Source organism: Strigops habroptila, chromosome 3 (assembly GCF_004027225.2).
Source record: "Strigops habroptila isolate Jane chromosome 3, bStrHab1.2.pri, whole genome shotgun sequence".
In the NCBI taxonomy this organism is placed as follows: Eukaryota; Metazoa; Chordata; class Aves; order Psittaciformes; family Psittacidae; genus Strigops; species Strigops habroptila.
This window is the reverse complement of record NC_044279.2, coordinates 59,262,779-59,281,568: the sequence shown is the minus strand read 5'-3', so window position 1 is coordinate 59,281,568 and position 18,790 is coordinate 59,262,779. Positions and strand designations below refer to the sequence as shown.

At 40.0% G+C, this 18,790-nt stretch overlaps 1 protein-coding gene across 1 annotated transcript in view; it reads left to right on the top strand.

Moving 5' to 3' along the window:
* The window catches only part of IRAG2 (inositol 1,4,5-triphosphate receptor associated 2), a 40,106-nt gene that overhangs the window by 2,554 nt on the left and 18,762 nt on the right, over window positions 1–18,790 (top strand). Inside the window, exons 6-19 of the mRNA XM_030479179.1 lie at window positions 506–664; window positions 2,265–2,382; window positions 3,764–3,814; window positions 4,949–5,026; window positions 5,577–5,633; window positions 7,777–7,836; window positions 7,944–8,008; window positions 8,106–8,205; window positions 9,780–9,911; window positions 10,258–10,359; window positions 13,801–13,964; window positions 15,461–15,575; window positions 16,024–16,186; window positions 18,504–18,565. Coding sequence (XP_030335039.1) covers window positions 506–664; window positions 2,265–2,382; window positions 3,764–3,814; window positions 4,949–5,026; window positions 5,577–5,633; window positions 7,777–7,836; window positions 7,944–8,008; window positions 8,106–8,205; window positions 9,780–9,911; window positions 10,258–10,359; window positions 13,801–13,964; window positions 15,461–15,575; window positions 16,024–16,186; window positions 18,504–18,565 — 1,426 coding nt within the window. The remainder of the gene's footprint in view (window positions 1–505; window positions 665–2,264; window positions 2,383–3,763; window positions 3,815–4,948; window positions 5,027–5,576; window positions 5,634–7,776; window positions 7,837–7,943; window positions 8,009–8,105; window positions 8,206–9,779; window positions 9,912–10,257; window positions 10,360–13,800; window positions 13,965–15,460; window positions 15,576–16,023; window positions 16,187–18,503; window positions 18,566–18,790) is intronic.

Here is an 18,790-nt window from a genome sequence, read left to right as displayed (position 1 = left end):
AGAGTTTCTAATGCTGACATGTCTGCAGTAGCTACTGTTGCTACCACATTCTTCCTCACAGCTTCTGCTCAGACCTAAAAACACACTGGTAATTTTTCCTATAGATATCTTGGTCCTTCTGTGTCCATTTGCCTCTTTAATTCCTTGTGATCTGAGTTTTGCCGCATGTTTCTTTTTCCTTTTTAAACCAGTACCTTCCCTTCCCCAAGTTCCTACACGATAGAAGACGTTATCGCCTGAAAATCTGGTGGCACACCTTCATTTCAAGGAGCATTAAAAAAAAGTACTTAAAACAAAAACGGTTCCTGGTGAATTAGAGAACTGATCTGGAGGTGATCTTTTATCTCAGTGCAGAACAAATGACAGTACACTGCAGCACAATAAGTCCTCTGTGGGCTCTCCTCTCACCTCTCCAATCAGTGCAGCACAGCATCAGGATTTTTAAAAAGTCTAAATTGGATCAAATCACTTTTCTCAATCTTTCCTTGTTTGGTTACTGGAACAGGGAGACTTCTGACTTGATAACCTGTGTTGCGGATCTGCAGTACAACAACCAGAAACTTCAGGAGGAGAACAACAAGCTGAAGTTCACACTGGAAGCTGTGGATGAGACCAACAATAAGCTATTGGCAGATAATGAGGATCTACGTCAACAAATAAAGAGGTGGGAGACCCTGATGGCACCAGGTCTACAATGTAATAGACATGGACAGACCTACCTTTTTTTCCCAAGTGGTCCAGCCTTCCGTCATGACAGCAACTCACCAGTGCTTCATGCCAGGAACTTTCAACAACTTGATTTTTCTGCTCTGTACCTCCTGGTTCCTATAAAACCAGTCATTCATCTTATAGACTGGTTCTTGCAGCATAAGGTGCTACAAGTGCACACAGGCAAAATCTTAGGGTAAAGCAAAATCAAAGAAAAAAAGATTAGGAATAATAATCTTTAAAAAGGTTTAATATTACTAAGAAAACAGGTAAGCACTGCAAGGCTCCCAATTGCAGCCTACACGCTTGCTGACAAGCAGAGGGGAGATGACCATTTAAGAGCTGTTTTGCTAGTCTCTTGAGGAACTAAACTGAGTTTTCTTACTAGTTTAATGTTGCTGCAGCCTGGGGACCCATCAATGCCACAAGTACAAGCGTTTATTTGCAATAAACAGGACATGGAACTGTTGGAGCAAGTCCAGAGGAGGGCCACGAGGATGATAAGGGGGCTGGAGCACCTCCCGTATGAAGACAGGCTGAGAGAGTTGGGGCTGTTCAGCCTAGAGAAGAGAAGGCTGTGTGGAGACCTCATAGCAGCCTTCCAGTATCTGAAGGGGACCTCTAAGGATGCTGGGGAGGGACTCTTCACTAGGAACTATAGCGATAGGACAAGGCGTAATGGCTTCAAAGTTAAACAGGGGAAGTTTAGATTAGATATAAGGAAGAAGTTCTTTACAGTGAGGGTGGTGAGGCACTGGAATGGGTTGCCCAAGGAAGTTGTGAATGCTCCATCCCAGGTTGGATAGAGCCTTGGGCGACATGGTCTAGTGCGAGGTGTCCCTGCCCATGGCAGGGGGTTGGAACTGGATGATCTTAAGGTCCTTTCCAACCCTAACTATTCTATGATAAATTCATAATGCTCATCTGACTTAATTAATTCAAGTGTGATATAGTCATGTGACCTGCCAAACCATTCCCACATCTTCTGGGGAGTTTAAGGCAGGAGTCCTGCAGGGTAGCTGGCGTGGGATGTATGCCCTCATGTTAGACCATGTGCTCTGGGGTGTTCTGCAGCCTAGAGCTAGCCAGGAAAACAACCTTGCCCACTGGTTAAATGTACATTGTTTGGGGTATCAGATAAGGATAAGAAAATGATGCAGATCTTATCCTTGAAAACTGCACTGGTTTCCCTAACTGCTGACAATGAAGTGTTGTGAAGATGAGGTTATGTGCTCAGGTAACCTGATGTTTGACTATAACAAGCTAGGTTGCAGGTGAATGCAAACAAAAGCACACTATCTTGGATGCTCTATTTCCCTGGGGTTTCATCCCTTACTGTGAGAGTGGAAGGGGGTGATAAATAAAGGGTAAGTCCATAAACATTTACTTATTGGTCAAAAATGACAGGCTTGTGCTTGATTGTTGATCTGTTAAATATCTGTACCAAAGAAAGTCCCTGGTGGCTTCTAAAAATACTGTTCTTGGTATTTCAAGCCTATCTAATGACCAATAGTAATTCTCTAAACTTTCTTCGGATTTACTTCCCCCCCATGCAGCATGCAGCAGTCTGTGCTGAAAGCCAAATCACTGGAAGAAGAACTAGAAGAAGCAAAAAACAACCTGAACCTGTCAGAAGAGAAAAGACAGCAGATTCTCTGGCAGAATAAACAACTAGTAGGTGCTCTTGTTTCTTAGCTTGCATTGTACATTACATCTTACAACCTTGCTCCAACAACAGCATGGTTGCTCAGACTGTAAAAATCAGCAGTATGAGCTCCTCTGTGCCAGTAGGTCTGAAAATTTTTGAAGGGTTTTGAAATGTGATTTATTAATTGTATAAAAACAACGTGAAATTTTTTTTAACTAGTGTTAGTTGGAATTAAGAAAACAATTAAAGGGCCAGTCTTGCGTATAGTTATGCTTGAAGGCAACAACTTTTGTGCTGCCATCATGAAATTCACACAACTTTTCTAGAATCAGCAGAGGCAGGAGACTTAGTTCAGATGTCCACACGAGTTTTCCAAAACACCCTAGGTTATTGCCAATGTCCATCTGGGCTGGCACATATGACAAGGACCTATGAGAAACCTTTCCATTCTGGACTGGCAGATGGAAGCCAAGCAGCACACCTTGATGTGTCTCAAAGAGCACAAGCTGCCTACATGAAAGTATCTGGATTGAACCCCAGGTGCCTGAATAGCAAAGCCTGTGTTGACTGTAAGAGGTGTGAAGCAGCCTGGTAACAAGGCTGATGTGGCTGCAGCTTTGGCGGGTGTTTCCAGACACCAGACTGTAGGCTTTCTGGAGAGCATATGTTTGCATTGCTGTCATGCATGTTGTTCACACTACAGTGGCATCTCTGCATCTTGCTGTGTGGGTGCAGCTGTAAATTGGTGCTCCACAGTGCTCTGTGCTGCTCATAGTGAGTATTTAGAAATAAAAGGCTTCCATGTCAAGCAAGAACACAAGATTTTTTGGTGCTATCCTGCTGCAGTGTGCGTATATTATTGATTTGTTATAATTTGAGATCATGAGATCACATGTGTAATTTGCCTTGTGAGAAGGAGGCGGGGTGAGAGAGAGAAATATTATTAGAAGTTTTGTAGTTGTGCTTTATAAGTCCCTTAGTAACTGTTCCCTGTGCAGTGGAGGCACCACACGGGATACTGCTACATTTCTTCATGTCTGATATGAAAGAAGCGTAGTGTAGCACATAGGCTTTCCAGATTTGTCTTTATTCAAGCATGAGCACAACTAGACTTGTTCTCTCTGGTCTTAACACCTCCTTCCTATCATCTAGTGGTCTGATTTTTACTCTGATTTGAAATGCCTGTGTCAAACGCTTCAGTGAAGGTTCATGAATTGGATCAGTTTCAGCACTTCCTTTTTGGTCGTGCTCTCTGAAGCAAAGGAATGCCACATCACAGTTTCATATTGGGCTTTGGATGTGTTCGTGGTCTGTTGCTCTCTGGCTCAGTTTGGTTTTGAATGTTGAACTTAACATGATAAAAACAATTTTTCTTTTTTTCTTTTTTTTTTTAATAAACCTGACCAGGAAAAAGAAAATCAGTCACTCATCATCAAAGTTACTTCTCTCCAGGAAGAGGTAAAATAAATCACGACTTTGCAAGTACATGTTCTTGTCTAACTAAAAGCGCACTGTTAAGAAATTAAATGTTTGTCAGACTTTGAAGCCTGACATGCTAATTAGGTTATCAAGATATCTTTCATTTTACAAGGATGACTTATCATAAAACTCTGTATCTTGAAGCTGCACTGTGCTTCAGACTTTCCATCTGCTGGGTAAGTAAGGATACGAGGTTGGGGGAAACATGGGGGACAGGGATAAACAGCTGCTTTTTCTCCCTCTTTTTCAAAGCTTTTTTCAAAGCTTTATAGACAAAAATATTTCTAGTTAACACAGCTATAAATATTATAACTATATTGAAACAGTCTCCATCTAACACTTTTTTATATTCACTTCTGTTTCCCTCCTTTAAGATACAAAGGAGGAATCTTGTATAGAAATGTAACTCCAAAAAACACACAGTGGCAGAGGGCTCCACTTGCAGCTAGAGCCATTGGCACTGGCTAAGGACTTATATGAGGCTTGTAGGGAATATACTGCTAATGTGTACTTTTTCTTTTCTTGTTTGGGGTTTTCTTGTTCAGAGAAGAGCTATTCACTATTTTGTTAAAAACTGGCTTATAAAATATTTACTTTATCAGGTGATCAAATGTTTTAATACTTGCTTACAGCCTGTATCTTCGACTATTTAGGATGAAATAGAGAAACAAGTTAAATCATGCATAGCAGTGAAAAGAGGCACTTCATGGATTTGGGAATCTTATTACACAAACATGATAGTCATTGTCCTTTGCACGCTTACCGTGCTCAAGATTAGTCTTTCTGAAAAGCTTATAACTCCAAATAGCTATTAAACTGCATCTTTCCTAAAATAATTCTCATGCTGCAGGCCTGAAAGCTTTTCCTTAGCTTTCTAGGTCTGCTTATAAATCACATTTTGAGGTTTTCTCTTTAACAGTGCTCTAGAGAAATGAGGGGAGAGAGGAGCAGAAACAGTTTCAGTGGGGCAAGCACATAGAATGCATGTGCATAAATACTGGCAGTGCTTCAGAGTACGCAGCACCTTGGGGGTGGAGATGCCATTTTGCCTAGTTTCTTCAAGGAGAAGCTGTCAATGAATTCAGCTGTGCCTGTACACTCTATCTTGTTTAGAATATTAGGAATAGCATGGATACCGATGGACTTCAAAAGAAGATTTTGGAGCTGTCTAAAAATGCGGCAGAACTTCAAGTAAGCATTTCAACTCTAGGAGGAACAAACGGACAACCGATAGACTACTTGTGTCTAGTGAGAAGAATTTCTTGCTTCTGGAAGGTAGACAGCCCTGAACCTGTCTTTGTTAAAGAGCTGCAGTGCAATTGGACAACATGACAGCTTTGACTAATTAAGTTGCTGTCTGGAGGCTAAAAATCAGGATGATATAAACAGTCCACAGTTTCATTATTTCCGTTAAGGAAAGAATGTTTCCTTTTAGGAAACCATTTCCCCACTATTTGAGAAAATATGTTAGAAAGCTGTGCTTTGACTGATCTTGCTGAAACTATCACCCTGAACAGACAAGACGAAACAAAGATAACTGTGGAAGCTGAGAAAGCTTTCACTTGTAACTGCGTACAAGATTTGAACTTTGAAGCACACCATCCAAGGTACTCAAAGAACCTGATTTTTCTAAAACAGGAATGTTAATATCCTTTTTCCCTTCCAAGTAGGACACAGGAACAGACTTGTGTTATAGTGCATACCAATGACAGGAAGTATTTTTGATCTTTTCATTCTTTAGATCCAAGTGCATTTCTATGAGACCACTGTGGTGAATAAAGAGGCAAGCTTGATTCAGGTTAGTTGCTCTTACTTCTTTATTGTCTTGACTGAAAATACTGATTATGGGATGTTTTGTAAAAAGGCAAGGCAATAGTCTTCACTGTGGCACTTTTATTTATACTGTTCTCACACTACAGAACCTGATCCTATAAATGGCTTCGAAGTAGGCGAGAACTGCTTTAGGACCTGGTAATGAGTCAGCATAATTAAAGGTTTCAAGATTTTGATTTAAAAAAAAAATTAAAAAAAAAAAAAAAAGCACAACCTATTACAACAAAACAAACCTATTACAACAAAACAAACTTGCAAACTTCAGAAAAACATACAGAAGCTTCTAAAGGCTACTTCCTTTAACAGCTGATGAAAGAACGTACCTGCAGAAGATCCTTCCCTTTATGTTTTACTTCAATTGCTTAAATTTTGTGCCAAACTGATTTAGAGCCCAATAGAAAAGCAAATCTGTCCTCTTTCATTAGTGAGGAAGAGTTACCTAGATTTGCTGAAGAGCAAACATTTCTGGTGTTGGTTTTAAACTTGTATTTTGTATTAGAAAGCAAAGACTTAAGACTATGTAAGGGTGTTGGAATTCTCTGGATTCATGAATTATGCAGATAGCCTTCTAGGCTAATGGAGTTTTTATTTAGCACGACATGTTCTAAATCAGCTGATGAAATATATGACTATTAGGCTGTTTGTAAAAATGAATTTTACAGCTGAATTCAAAGAGTGGCAACCTAACTTCAGTGTGATCCAGCTACTAATTTTGTACCAGAGTGGTTTTCTAATAGGGTTGAAATATATTGGTTTTCCAATTGGGGTTTTTTTGACACAAGCAGCGTAAGGGCACAAATGAAGTAACTATTTCTTTTTATTATGTTTTTAAATAACTTTCACTCTTTCCTCCTTGAATGATGCAAAACTTTTGTGGCCTCTTTAGTATCCTTTAATTTTAAAAAGGCTTTTTCAGTTTACCGACTAAATGGTAATTTTGAAGGCAGATTGCATGTTCTTGTAGATAAAGGTGACTATTTTGTATAATCTTGAAGAAACTGGTATGGAAAACTGACTTTACTTGTTGGCATTAGGATCTATGGTATAAGGGCTTACGTGTAAGCTAAAAAAAGCCCTCTAATAACGTTTTATACAAAAGTAGATTGGATAGGATTGTCAGTCACTGAAAGTTATTATGGCAACCTTTCTTTTCCAAGCCTGTGGAAGGTACATGAAGATAGAAAACACATCTTTTTTTTTTTTTTTAAATTATTATTGTTTTTTATTTTTCTTTTATTTTAAACCTTCAGCACCATCCATCAGTTTTCTCTGCTAAGGCTGGAAACTTTGTTTTATAACCTCACTTTTCCTACTTAGCTTTCTGTGTATTTCATCTCTTTCAAAAACATCAACTATTTTTAAAAATAAAGAGTAGGAAGAACTGTAGATAAAAGGGGTGAGAAGACCAGAGCTCCTGCTTTTGAAATTCCTGTTTTCTCTAAGAAATTCTCTGCTTGCCTGTGCAGTCTTCTGTTGTAATGGCATAACATGAGTGAAGCCCATTGCTAGTTTGTGATGCTAAGAAAGTTACTACTTTTACTAACTTCTCAGTCTTACTATGAGGGTTGATATATTCGCTATCAGTTCTTTCATTAGGTGGTGTTTAATCTGATGAGTGTTACACCCTATGTCTTTAATCGTGAAACCTAATGAGAATAAACTCTGAACATTGCAACGTGTTTTAACGATCAGTTGGGATTAAACCTCTTGTTCATAGTCCAGTTTTTCAGCTAAAAAGAGTCCTTCTGTCTAGCTTAAGCTGCTAATGCTGGTACAGAAACCAGGTAAGTGACAAAACGTAGCACCTGGAAAGATATTTTCTTTCTTCTTAATTTTAGGAGCTACATAGAAAAGGTCATCCAAGTGCTTTGTTAGCCAATATGCAAGGTAATCCACTGTATTATTTTAAATTTGCAGCTATCTTTGTGTTCTGTAATTTGGTTGCTGCTTACATCTAAATAGCACAGCTTACTAATGTGATGTAGGATTGAGTATAGTGTTATTCTGGTTACAATACATCATAGCTAGAAGTGTTACAAATGCACTTCAATGTGCTAGTTATTGGGCTGTGTCCTTTAAAGGCTTTTTTTTCTCCACAATCTCTGCAGAAGGAGCAGGACATCAAAGAACTGAAGTTAACCATTGTGGAGTGTTCTTCAATAATAGAGGTACGGGACTGAGTTTAGTTTTTGACTATGTGAGGAGAGAGCATGCATATCCTTTGCTATTCTGCATGACAAACTAATGCTCTAACCAGGTCTGATGTATGTTTTAGACCTTGCGGGCAGAAAAAAATAAGCTACTGGAGAACATGCAACACATGCAGCAAGAGCTGATTAAGTGAGTATTGCTAACAAGTCCCAGGAAATACAGTTTGTCAAAAGTCAAAAAGGGCTGATGCATTTTATTTATTTATCTTTTTTCTTGCTTCTTTTAGAAATGGGTTGAATTTCCCATTGTTGTGTAAATTTAACAGTAATATTCCTGAAGGGACAAATTCACTGCACTGTGAACTGGAACTTGCTCAGTCTTCTGAGGTATGAATCAAATATTTGAATATCATTCCAGTCGTCTTGCATCAGTTGGGAAGAACAAAGCTCATTCCCTGTAGATCATTAGATTGCCTTGGAATTCGAAGTCATTAATCCTACTATGCAAGCATAGAATATGAAGGTTACATTATTGTCCCAAGTATGTTGCAGAAAGTACAAAGAAAAACAAAAAAACCACTTAGAGATCTAAAAAAAATGACACTTTAAAAGTAAATCTGGAAGAGCTAGGGTCATGCATGTTGCTGGCAGACTGATAGGAGAAGGCATGAGTTGTCAAATATATATAGGCTAATATGCTCTGGAAAGTAACAGTCCATTTTCTTCTTGTACTGCCTACACGAGATATGAACAATGATTTTCAATTGCAGGAGGGCAAACTTCTTTTTCCTTGAGATCTAATGTAGTGAAAAGGAAAATTAAACATTAATCACCTTGACAAGGTTGTAGAGTCTTCACCTAATTTATTCTTTAGGAACTCTGATAAACATCTGTCCTTGTTCCTCAGCAGATGCAATGGAGACTGACCTTTGAGGGGAGATCACTCCCCCAACGAGGTCTTTAGATAGTAACTCAGAGGAGGACAAGGGAGGCATCCTTCTGAGTCTGGTACAGGCTGACACAACCTTAGTACTGCAGTTGAGCCTGTCAGTTTGGAATTGTAGTGTCCCTCTTGTCCTCTGCAGAACACCTGGCATGTGGTTTGGTGACTTCTGGGAGCTACACTTTTGATCAGACAAACTTCACATAATGCTGGAAACTTGGTCTCTAATTTATGGTTCCTGGAGCTTTCCAGCATTCCAATGAAGAACTACTGAAAAAAAACCCCAAAAATAATTTATATGTACATTATGGTTTTGGTTCAGATTTTTATCTGAGCTATTCTGTGCCCATTTCCCTAAAGATATTCCATGGAGTGCCATCCTTCCTTACAGTGCTGTCTTCCCTTCAAATGCAAGCTGTGTAGCAGAGCTGATATCCAATATATGCTCTTGCAGTGATTTTTCTTGTAAGACTTGCCTGTGCTTTTGCGTGTAGTGCATTTGCAAAGAGTTAGCATTTGCCACATGAAAAGAAAAAAATCTACTAATGGAATAAAACTACAGGCCTGGAAAAGAGCAGTATACTTGGCTAGGCAGCTCCATTTCAAAAGTAATGTACTGTCCCCTATTGTAGCTCCCCACAGCCACAGTGAGTCATTGTGTTTACCTCTCAGATGTTGCAATGAGACACAATTCCATCAAATCACCTTAAAGCAAGTAAGTGCTCTGCTTGTTCATCACTTGGTAAAGCCTCTTCTGAATAAAGATAACTAATTATCGACTTCCTCTTGCCTACTCCTGATGTAAAAATTTACATTGGATCGCTCAGTAGCTTGGCTGGCTTGTTTTTTTTGAAATCCCCATGACATGAAAAGCTTTTACAAGTTGCAAGTTTCAGTAGCTCTGACCTTCTGGTAAATACAACACAGGGATGCTTTAGAGAAGTCTAAATGTCACTGATGTTGGTTTGTAATAAGGAGATGTCAAAATAAGCTAGCTGGCTCTTCTATCTCTTCAAAGATTACCAAGACTGAATGGACGTCCCTGGATGAAACACTGGACTGTGAAGTGCTGGTTTTACTTCAGGGACCTGAATATGGGGGAGAAAAATTTAAGACTCTCATGCAAAACCTGGTCAGTGGCAGAGCTCATGTGAATAAGGATATGGTCTTCTATCAGACTTTTAACTGGGATTTCTCCAAGCACCGATAATTGGATCATGTTTACTTCTTTTGAAAAAATAAGAATAGCGGCTTTGGGAGTGGAGGGGGGGCATACTCACTCTAACCGTGTCACTTGGCACCTATGCTAACACTGTCATTTATAACCTGGGTGATTCTGGGCAGCGTTGTGTCAGACTAGTATTAGAAATGTCATGGTTTGGTGTTTGTATGGTTGGGTTGGCTTTTTCTTTGGGGGGGGCTGAAGGGTGGTTGATTCATTGTTGGTTTGGGGTTTTGTTTGTTTGATTTTTGGTTTGGTTTTTTTCATTTTTCAGCAAGAGGAAGCCTCTGAAGCAGAGGAGCTGGTAATGGCTTCTTTACAATGGGTAAAAGATTCTAATGTGAACATGCAACATGCTTGGGAAAGAAAACTTGTGGTAAGCAACTGTTTCTCTAAAGCTATTTTATGAAATAGTGGGGTTGTGCAAAAGTTTGAGGTGGGTATCTTGCTGCTGCATGCTATGTATATTAATTATTTGAGATCATAGCAGTAAGTCTGGGGGTTGGAGATGGCTGTATGGAGAGAAATATCTTTTGTAACTATTTTTTTTTTTTTTTTTTTTTTATTTTTTTTCCCTTGAGGAGGAGGAAGGGGATGATTGCTTTTCACTTCAATACTGTGCTTTTCCTGTCTTGTCTTGTGCAAGAGCTCACTTCATTAAAACTATGCTTGAAGGAAAGGGTAGATGAAGCAAGTTGATTTGAGGAGGAAAATAAGGTCAGATGGCAAAGCTATACTGTGTGAGCTATGAAGCTTTTCTGCCCACTACCTGCTTCTCTGTGCCTTGAACACCCATTTTCCACTGTGCTCTGAATCTGACTACAGTGGAAGATGGTTTCACCATCAAGGAGGATGGAAGTGGTTTTATAACCAGATTTCCAAATCAAAATCTTCATAGTGTTTTGCTTTCTTTTGAAAGGCAGAGAATTCTGCTTTTTCTGGACACACTCTACAGGAAAAGTTTCTACAAAACCATCTTTTATAACTTAATCTAATGTATTTTTACTTCTACTCATACCTCTTGTGAGGCTTCAAAATAAAGACTTTCGCTCAAGGTAACTGGCAAAAATAACTTCCCTATGTGATAGCAGCAGTCTGCAGACACAGCTCAACTCTTGGTATTGTTCCCTCCTTCACTCCTGTGTAACAGCACAGGTTCTGAAATTTTCATCTTACCAGATGAAGCTTTTTCTCTAACCAGCTTCTTCTTGCTAATCTGTTGTTAGGAACACTGCTATAGAAAACTCCACCAAACTGTATATTAATGCTGTCTTTCAGCTCCTTAAAAGATGCAAAAACTCACTTCATCCCACTTGGGTAATAGCAGGTGGCTTCACAGTATGTGCTGCTTTAAGCTGTCAGCTTTCAAGCAGAAAGCTATCCTTTTCATCTAGTGTTGCAAAATGCTGTAACTGGCCCTCTTCGTCTTTCCTGGGCAACCAGGAGCAATCATTGAAGCCACCCAGTCCTGCAGCCAGCTTTTTTAGTTTGTTTTTTTCCTTTTTTATGGGAATCCTGAAAGCTTCCCTTTGGAGGAAGTGCAAATATCTTGGTCTCTTCACCCTGGTGTGGCTTTGGGTAGACTCTAGGAAACTTCTGGCTCATGCATTGCTGTAGCTTTTTGGTCTTGAATAAAAACTTCCTCTTTCAAAGCTGTCACAGCTGAAAAATGCTTGTTAACCTACCATGCATGTTGGGATCGTATTCCTGTTAAACATGTGAAGCTAGCAACTTCTGGTGTGGGTGTTGGAGTTGACCATGGCAAATGAATCCTATTCTGGCTCCTAGATAGCGATGCATTTTGAAACTACATTAACAGAGGATCAAAGAACAAGATTCTTTAGCAATAAAAGGGCCCATCTTTCTGAGACTTGGAGGCATGGGAAGTGACTTCATGTCAAAGGTACTGTCTTCACCTAGATAGATCAAGCCAGATGTATGGGAAATATGATAGATGGAGCCGAACAACAGTAGATCCAAAAAAGAAAGATTCGAAGTAGCTTCTTCTAGCCTTAGAGAGAGTTTTTGTAGACAAATGAATTAAACCTTGGACTACGTATTCCCACTTAAAGCCTAACCACTTCCCCACCATTTCCTGTGAAATATATTATGGACATGTTCTGCTGGGGTTTAATATTTTTAAGCATGTTGAAAGTATATTATTCACAGACCAAATTTAAAGTGTGCCTGTGCTTTTGTGCATATATACATGTATTTAAGCATACATAGATGGTGCCAGTAAAAACTATTTCACCCTTCTCCTCCTGGAAGATAACACTTTGTCACATGTGCCCTGCTAAGGCTATGACACTTATGTGTCAAAACCATGTTATTTCTAAGAGTGAGTGCTGCCTGCCTTGGCTGAGAAACTGGTCTTCAGGATGTGGGCATTTGCATATGGCCATGTTCCATGTCATCCTAGTAAACCTATCTGGCTCAAGCAGTTAGGGTTTTTTGTAGCATGACACTTGATGAGCTTTTTTTCATTTGAAGATCATTAATAACTTTCGGTTCTAACATTATCTAGCAAGTAGATAATGTAGCCCATGTTTCTAGAATTAATGTTTTCCCCATTGAACTAATGTAAAATCCTAGAAATAGCAACCTCATTCTTACCTGACCTTTGTTTGACTCTCATTAAGCATTCTTTATAATTCTCTATTTCATATGTTCAGTTGAACAAGATCAGACAAAGAGGACTGGATTCTTTGTTCTCAGTACTTTACACTGCAAGTCACTGTTTCGAGAAATAGAGGATTCTTTGTTACTTAACACCTCATTATTACCCTCTTCTCATATATATATATTTTTTTTTTTTTTTTTTTTTTTTTTTTTCTACAAATCAGAGGCAAAACTGAAAGCCCTCATCATGGAGTCATCTCTTGGACATTTTTCATCTGCTACATATGTGCTCAAGCTGAAATATGCATTTACCATTGTTTGATTGGGTTTTATTTTGCTGTAACACAGCCCAAATTGGTGCCAATGGGCTTAGTTGTACTTTGAGGAAATGGTCACAGAAGTCTAAATTATCCATTTTAATGCTTCCTGCAAGATAGTCATTATTAAAACTTCCCTTGTGAAATATGTTTTCCGTTGCTGTATCTGCACATCTTGTGATAGAGTTCTTCTGGGGTTAGTTGTTAAGACTGCCTCGTGTACCATGTAATCTCTTGCCATGCTTACCATAAATACTTGCTAACTGTATATTTGTTTTACAAGGGACAAAGAGGAAGAGGAGTATCTGTGTACCCTAGATCTACCTAGAAAGAGAGGCTGAGAATAGCTTTTGATTTAAAGTAAGCTTGTGAAAAAAGCGGGAGCCCTTTGTCAAATTGAACTGGCATACTGAAGGCGTACGTTTTCTTGTGCAAGCTTATGCAGTGCTCCATCTTAAAGTCTTAAAGTACTAAAACTTGGCAGGAGTCTAGCCTGTCTATCCCCACATCCCATCATATTCAAGAGTTAGAAGCTATGGGTTTGAAGTTTAGGTAGCTTTGTTAACCTATTAGACTGCACAAAACATTTCTGTACAACATGAACACCCATTTCTCCTTTATAATTTCTTCCTTATTAACATGTATTTTTCCTTACCTCTCCCTCTCTCCTCCCCCCCCCCCCCAACTAGATGTTGTGTGATCAGATTGCAAAATATTGTCAGTCATCCACCTTCTTTACTGCTGATAGTGTTGAATGTAGTTGATGATCCTAAATGGTGGAGCAGAGAAATCAATTCTTATCTCACCATGGCTCTGGTTTACTCCCTGCCTCTACTCCGCATCTAACTACGTGGCAACTCAGTTTCAAAATTCCACAGGCCCTCAAGCAAGAACTAGGGGAAAAAAGACACCTTTGGATCCAGAAACTTCACCTCTTGGAAAAATACAAAGAATCCCTAGATAAGGACTTTATTCGAATGGCAGGCAACCTGAGGAGAACCAAGACAGAGCAACTTCACCTAAGGAAAGAGCTCTCTGCCAGGTACCCCTTCAAAGCAGTGTGTCTTTCTGTTTTCAGGTTGTTGTTGTTGTTGTTGTTTGCCTCGCTCTTTGGGGGGTGGGGGTGGTTTTGGGTTGGTTTTTTTTTTGTCTTGTGGAACAAAGTTTACTGAATTCTGAAGAAATTTCGCAGAGGAAATTATGTGATGTTCTGGAGAGTTGATCTCATTTTAGCATAACATTTACACTATGTGGGAGTTAAGGTTTATGTATGAGCTAACACACGATCTTGGAGATGTCTTTGAAAACACCAGGGAGACCACAGACTGAGCAGTTAAAGCAAGAGGGCACTGATTATCTAGCAAGTGCCACCATTAAATAAACTGCTGGTTTTGTGTGAAGCACAAGACCTGTAAAATATATGCCTGCAGGTCTTATTGTGTTGGAGACAATTGCTAGGCCAGACAATGTAATATTTGAGTTTATTAAGGGTATAGCTTCAATAGTGATCTCATTAAATATGAAAATGTAACTTTAAATTTTAGTTTATTAGCACATGGCTCCTGCTATGAGTTTTGATGTTACAAATACGGGAGCAAAAGACAGCAGGGGTAAAACTCTGCCTGCCCACCCTCCCTCCTCTCCTCAGACATTCAGAAAAGTAGCTAGCCAAGGCAGTTTTGTTGGTTTGGGTTTGGGTTTTTTGTTTGGGTTGGGTTTTTTTGGCTTTTTTGTGGGGTGTTTGTGTGTTTTTCCAGAACAACTAGTCTGAACTTGTTGTCTTTCTGGACAAGCTCACACATAGTGTCAGCCTTCTGCTATCCTACACTAAACGTAACTTTTTGCACACATGCCTTTACCTGGGTTTGGGGTGTAAGCAGCTTCCTAGGGCTTTGCATCCCTGAGAGCTAACACGAAGCAGTCACACTGCACTTCTGCCTGACTTACCTTCTGCTTAACATTGTTAATGTAGACCTCCCACGTGCTCTGCCTTCACTCAGGAAAGAGCTTATAAAAATACTGATAGCTTTATTTCTTAAAGCTGCCTCTCTGCTTCAAAATTGTGGTGGTAGCAAGAAGAAAAAAAGTATGTGAAGGTAAGTTGGAGAAGAAATGGGCAAAGGGTTTCTGCAATGGAAAAGAAGGGGTTCCTTGAAAGCCATCATCTTTACACTGGACCTGGTAGCATCTGCTTGCCAGCTCTTGCTCTTTGAGAATTCTCTGGGTATTCCAGAAGCTGATAAACAGCTGGCTGGGGCTGGCACAGCCATTGCACTGTTCAGCTGGGGAAAAACCAGGGAAAAGCTCCATCCCTTTCCTAATTCTGGAGGAGCTGTGGAAAAGCCTTGTCTGCCTACTGGGTTGAATTGTGTTTAGAAAGAACCAGGTCTGTGGTGCTGGATCCTGGGGAACTGCAGTATGTAACAGCTGAATGTGGTTCTTGATGCATGTCTTGACAACGAGCATGTGTCATCTCCCGGGCATGCCTGCTCTAAAATGTCAGTAACGGATTGTGGTTTGCGTGCTTCCACCCTGCAGGCAACGTGAGATAGAAACTGTCAAACAGTTACAAGAAGAAACTGCTGGCCAGGCAGAAGCCCTTGGTTTAGAGCTGCAAAAAGCTATGAAGCAGCTTGAAGATGCCAGCAAACAGGTAAGGGATGCTCTAGTTCCTTCTATGCAGGAAACGAACAAGCAGATACAAAAGGCTACGTACGATGCATCACTGCCCTTCGGAAAGGAAATCGCATGTTCGGAATGCAGTGCCTCACTGCAAAAGTGGAACCAGCAGAGGAAGTAAAATTTGAGGGGGTGGTGACAACAGTTTGCTGATGAAAGAGGCAGCATTGCATATTTGTGGTGGCTTAAAAAAAATAAAAAAAAAAAAAAAAAAAGAGAAAAAAGCCCAAAAATAGCTTCCATACACAGTCCACCCCAGTGTAAAAATGCAGAAGTTCAGAGGGAGCTTTATCACTTCCTGAGAAAGAACAGATGCAGTTCGGTTTCATTTACATGAACTGTAGAAGCTCCTTGTGTTAGCCAGGCTGCTTTATTTTCTTTTTATTCCTTTCTTTTTTTCTTAAATATTGGTTTCTGCTTAGGCAAAGGATCAAGTTGAAGCATTTCACTCTGCTTGTGAGGAAGCCGCATCCTTGAAAAGCAAGTTAGAGGAAGCCATTTCTGAACAGCAAAAACTCAAGGATGTGAATGCAGCTTTAACAAGCACTTGCCAGTTGCTTCAAGAAAAGGTGGAAAACCAGAAAAGTGAGTAACTACTGGTGGTGTGCCAGCTTTCACTCTTGCATGGGCGAATCCTTTATGGTTTAGTTATGGCAGGGGGTAGTAGGGCTGACCTGCAGGTCATCTGGTAAAATGCTCTCTGGAGTCCTTTTCGTTTGTTTTTCTCTTTCTTTCTTTCTTTTTTTCTTTCTTTCTTTCTTTTTTCCCTTCTCCTTTGACATCTGCAGCCATGGCATCTGGGCTGAGAGTCAGGTGGGATTCAATGAGTGGGTGTTGGGCTGGACCCAAGCTGCAGAACCTCCTAACAAAATCTGCAGTTTTAGGAGGAAAGGGTTAGTAACTCCATGGGAGGCACTGGCACTTCTTTACCGAAGGTGCTGTCCTCACACTTGAATATTCCACCTTATTCCTAACAAAATCATCCCTCTTTCTTAAGCTCCTTGAACCAAATAGATCTGATTTTGTTCAGCATTCTGCTTGGGTTTGCTTTCTATTTTTGAATAACTGCATGGTACTAGATTGCTCTCTTTAGTAGAAAGCAATCATGTCATTGCATCATACACACACAACTTTTTCTACAGAACCATGGAAACTTCATATTACATCTTGCTCACTTGCTAACATCAACACCCTAACAGCTTGGGCAATTAGAGAATGCAGTGGTTTGATTCAAGCACACGTGCCTTTTTCTTTGCAAATTCAGGAGTGTGTATCACTTGCTTACAGGAAAAAAATTCAACTGAATTAAGCCCATTGGAGGTTTGCATGCATTGTCCAGGGCAACGTGAATGATGCTCGACATATGTGTGCATTGGAAACAACTTTATGTGAAACTACAGTTTGCCTTGTAGAAAAATTACATGGGACCCTATGTCTTGGCTCTAAGGCATGACTGTTATGCACTGATGGGCAGACACAGTTCCAGACTCTGTTTGGTGACTTCTGACCAGTGTCTTGGCACTGTTCATGTGTGTGTTCTTGTGTTGCTTTCATGCTTACTGCTTCCTTCAAAGTGTGGAGTTGATTTTTTTGTTTTGTTTTGTTTTGTTTTTTTGGTTTTTGTTGTTGTTGTTTTAGCACGAGTCATAAAGATAGAAATAGCATGTCATTTTTCCAGTTCTGAATAGATAAAGATCTTATACAAAGTGAGTTAGAGTCAATGAAAACAGGGAGAATCCCTCTTTTCAGGCATGTGGAAGAGACTGATGCCACTGTAACTCAAAAAAGGGGGGAAAAAAAAGAAAACAAACCCCCAGATAATTAAAAAACCCTCAGAGACTCCCCCATAACATCACCACCCTGAAAATGGCTGAGACCCTGGCTTTAAATTATTCCAGGTAGTTTGCAGAAATCTTTCTGTAGATAAATAGAAATAAAGTGGTAAATGTGTAGTGAAGTTGTGAAATATTGTAAAGAACAGGGATGACAAGCAAGGATGGGAGTGGAGGAGAACAATGCTTTATATTGGTTCCTGCAGAAAGCCAGACAGGTCTGGTGTCACTTCTGACCGAAGGCCTGGGCTGTGGTCTCTTTCCCACCAACCCATGCCCTCTGTTTCCCCTACTTCCTCCCACCTGCGTGGTAAGAGATAAGAAATTAGGGAACCTGTTGGTCAAGGAAGCTACTACTCGACCTAAGTCAGCCTGGCACAGCTCCTTCTTTTTCAGATGTCTAATCATGCCTTGCCACTAATTGCTACAGCCCTCATCCAGTGAAAAAGCTGAACCAGATTCTGCGAGCTGCCTTAGCTCGGGCACTGAAGTGACAGTGCTAATGAAATCTCCTTTCACCACCACTCCACCCATTATTTAGCTGTGGTATAAAAGCCACAGCTTGATAGACTCGAAAGCCTCCTATGATAGACTTATGTCAAGGTAGATGTCACCAGAGGCAGGCCCTGGCATTGCTAAACTTGAACAAAGAATGTTTCTAAGTATGACATAAAGCCTGTTGACTTTAAAACTTCTGTACAGGATGTCAAATTGGAAGGACAAATGCTTTTCTTTCAATAAGTTGTAATGGAATTGTGGGTCTTAAAGGGAACTGGGGCACCTTTATGCTGATGATGTAAGGAAGCATTGCACCTCTCCTTATAGCAAGGGGAAATGTAACTACAGGGAAGAGAAAGTGCCTGGAGTGTTCTGTAGGATTGAATACTCAAAACAAAATGCACTTTTAAAATTCTCTTTCCTGTGAAAAACTTTTGTACATAAAAATAGACTAAAACAAAGAACAATGAGTTTGTGATAGGCAGTAGTCAGGTTTAAAGATGCCAAAACATCCAACCACTTGTTATCAAATTATAAGGAACCCTGTAAGACTTGTAATTGTCTCTTCATAGCAACTGCTAATGCACTGAGATGGGAACTGCTTCAAAGGCAACTCTGTGAATTGCTGTGTCAGGTATGATGCTTGTTTAGTGGAAGAGGAAAAGGTAGGCTTGCACTGGAGGTGCTCTGGTGGAAGGACCTCTACAGCTGAGATGAACTGCAAGTAATTTGGCAGCATCAGATTTCTTCTCTTCTAACATGTACATAACTGTGGAAGCAGTAAACTCTATATGCTGATCTGCACATCATTATTTTCCTCCTTCAGTCTTGGGGGAAAAAATGGGCTAGAACTTACAGG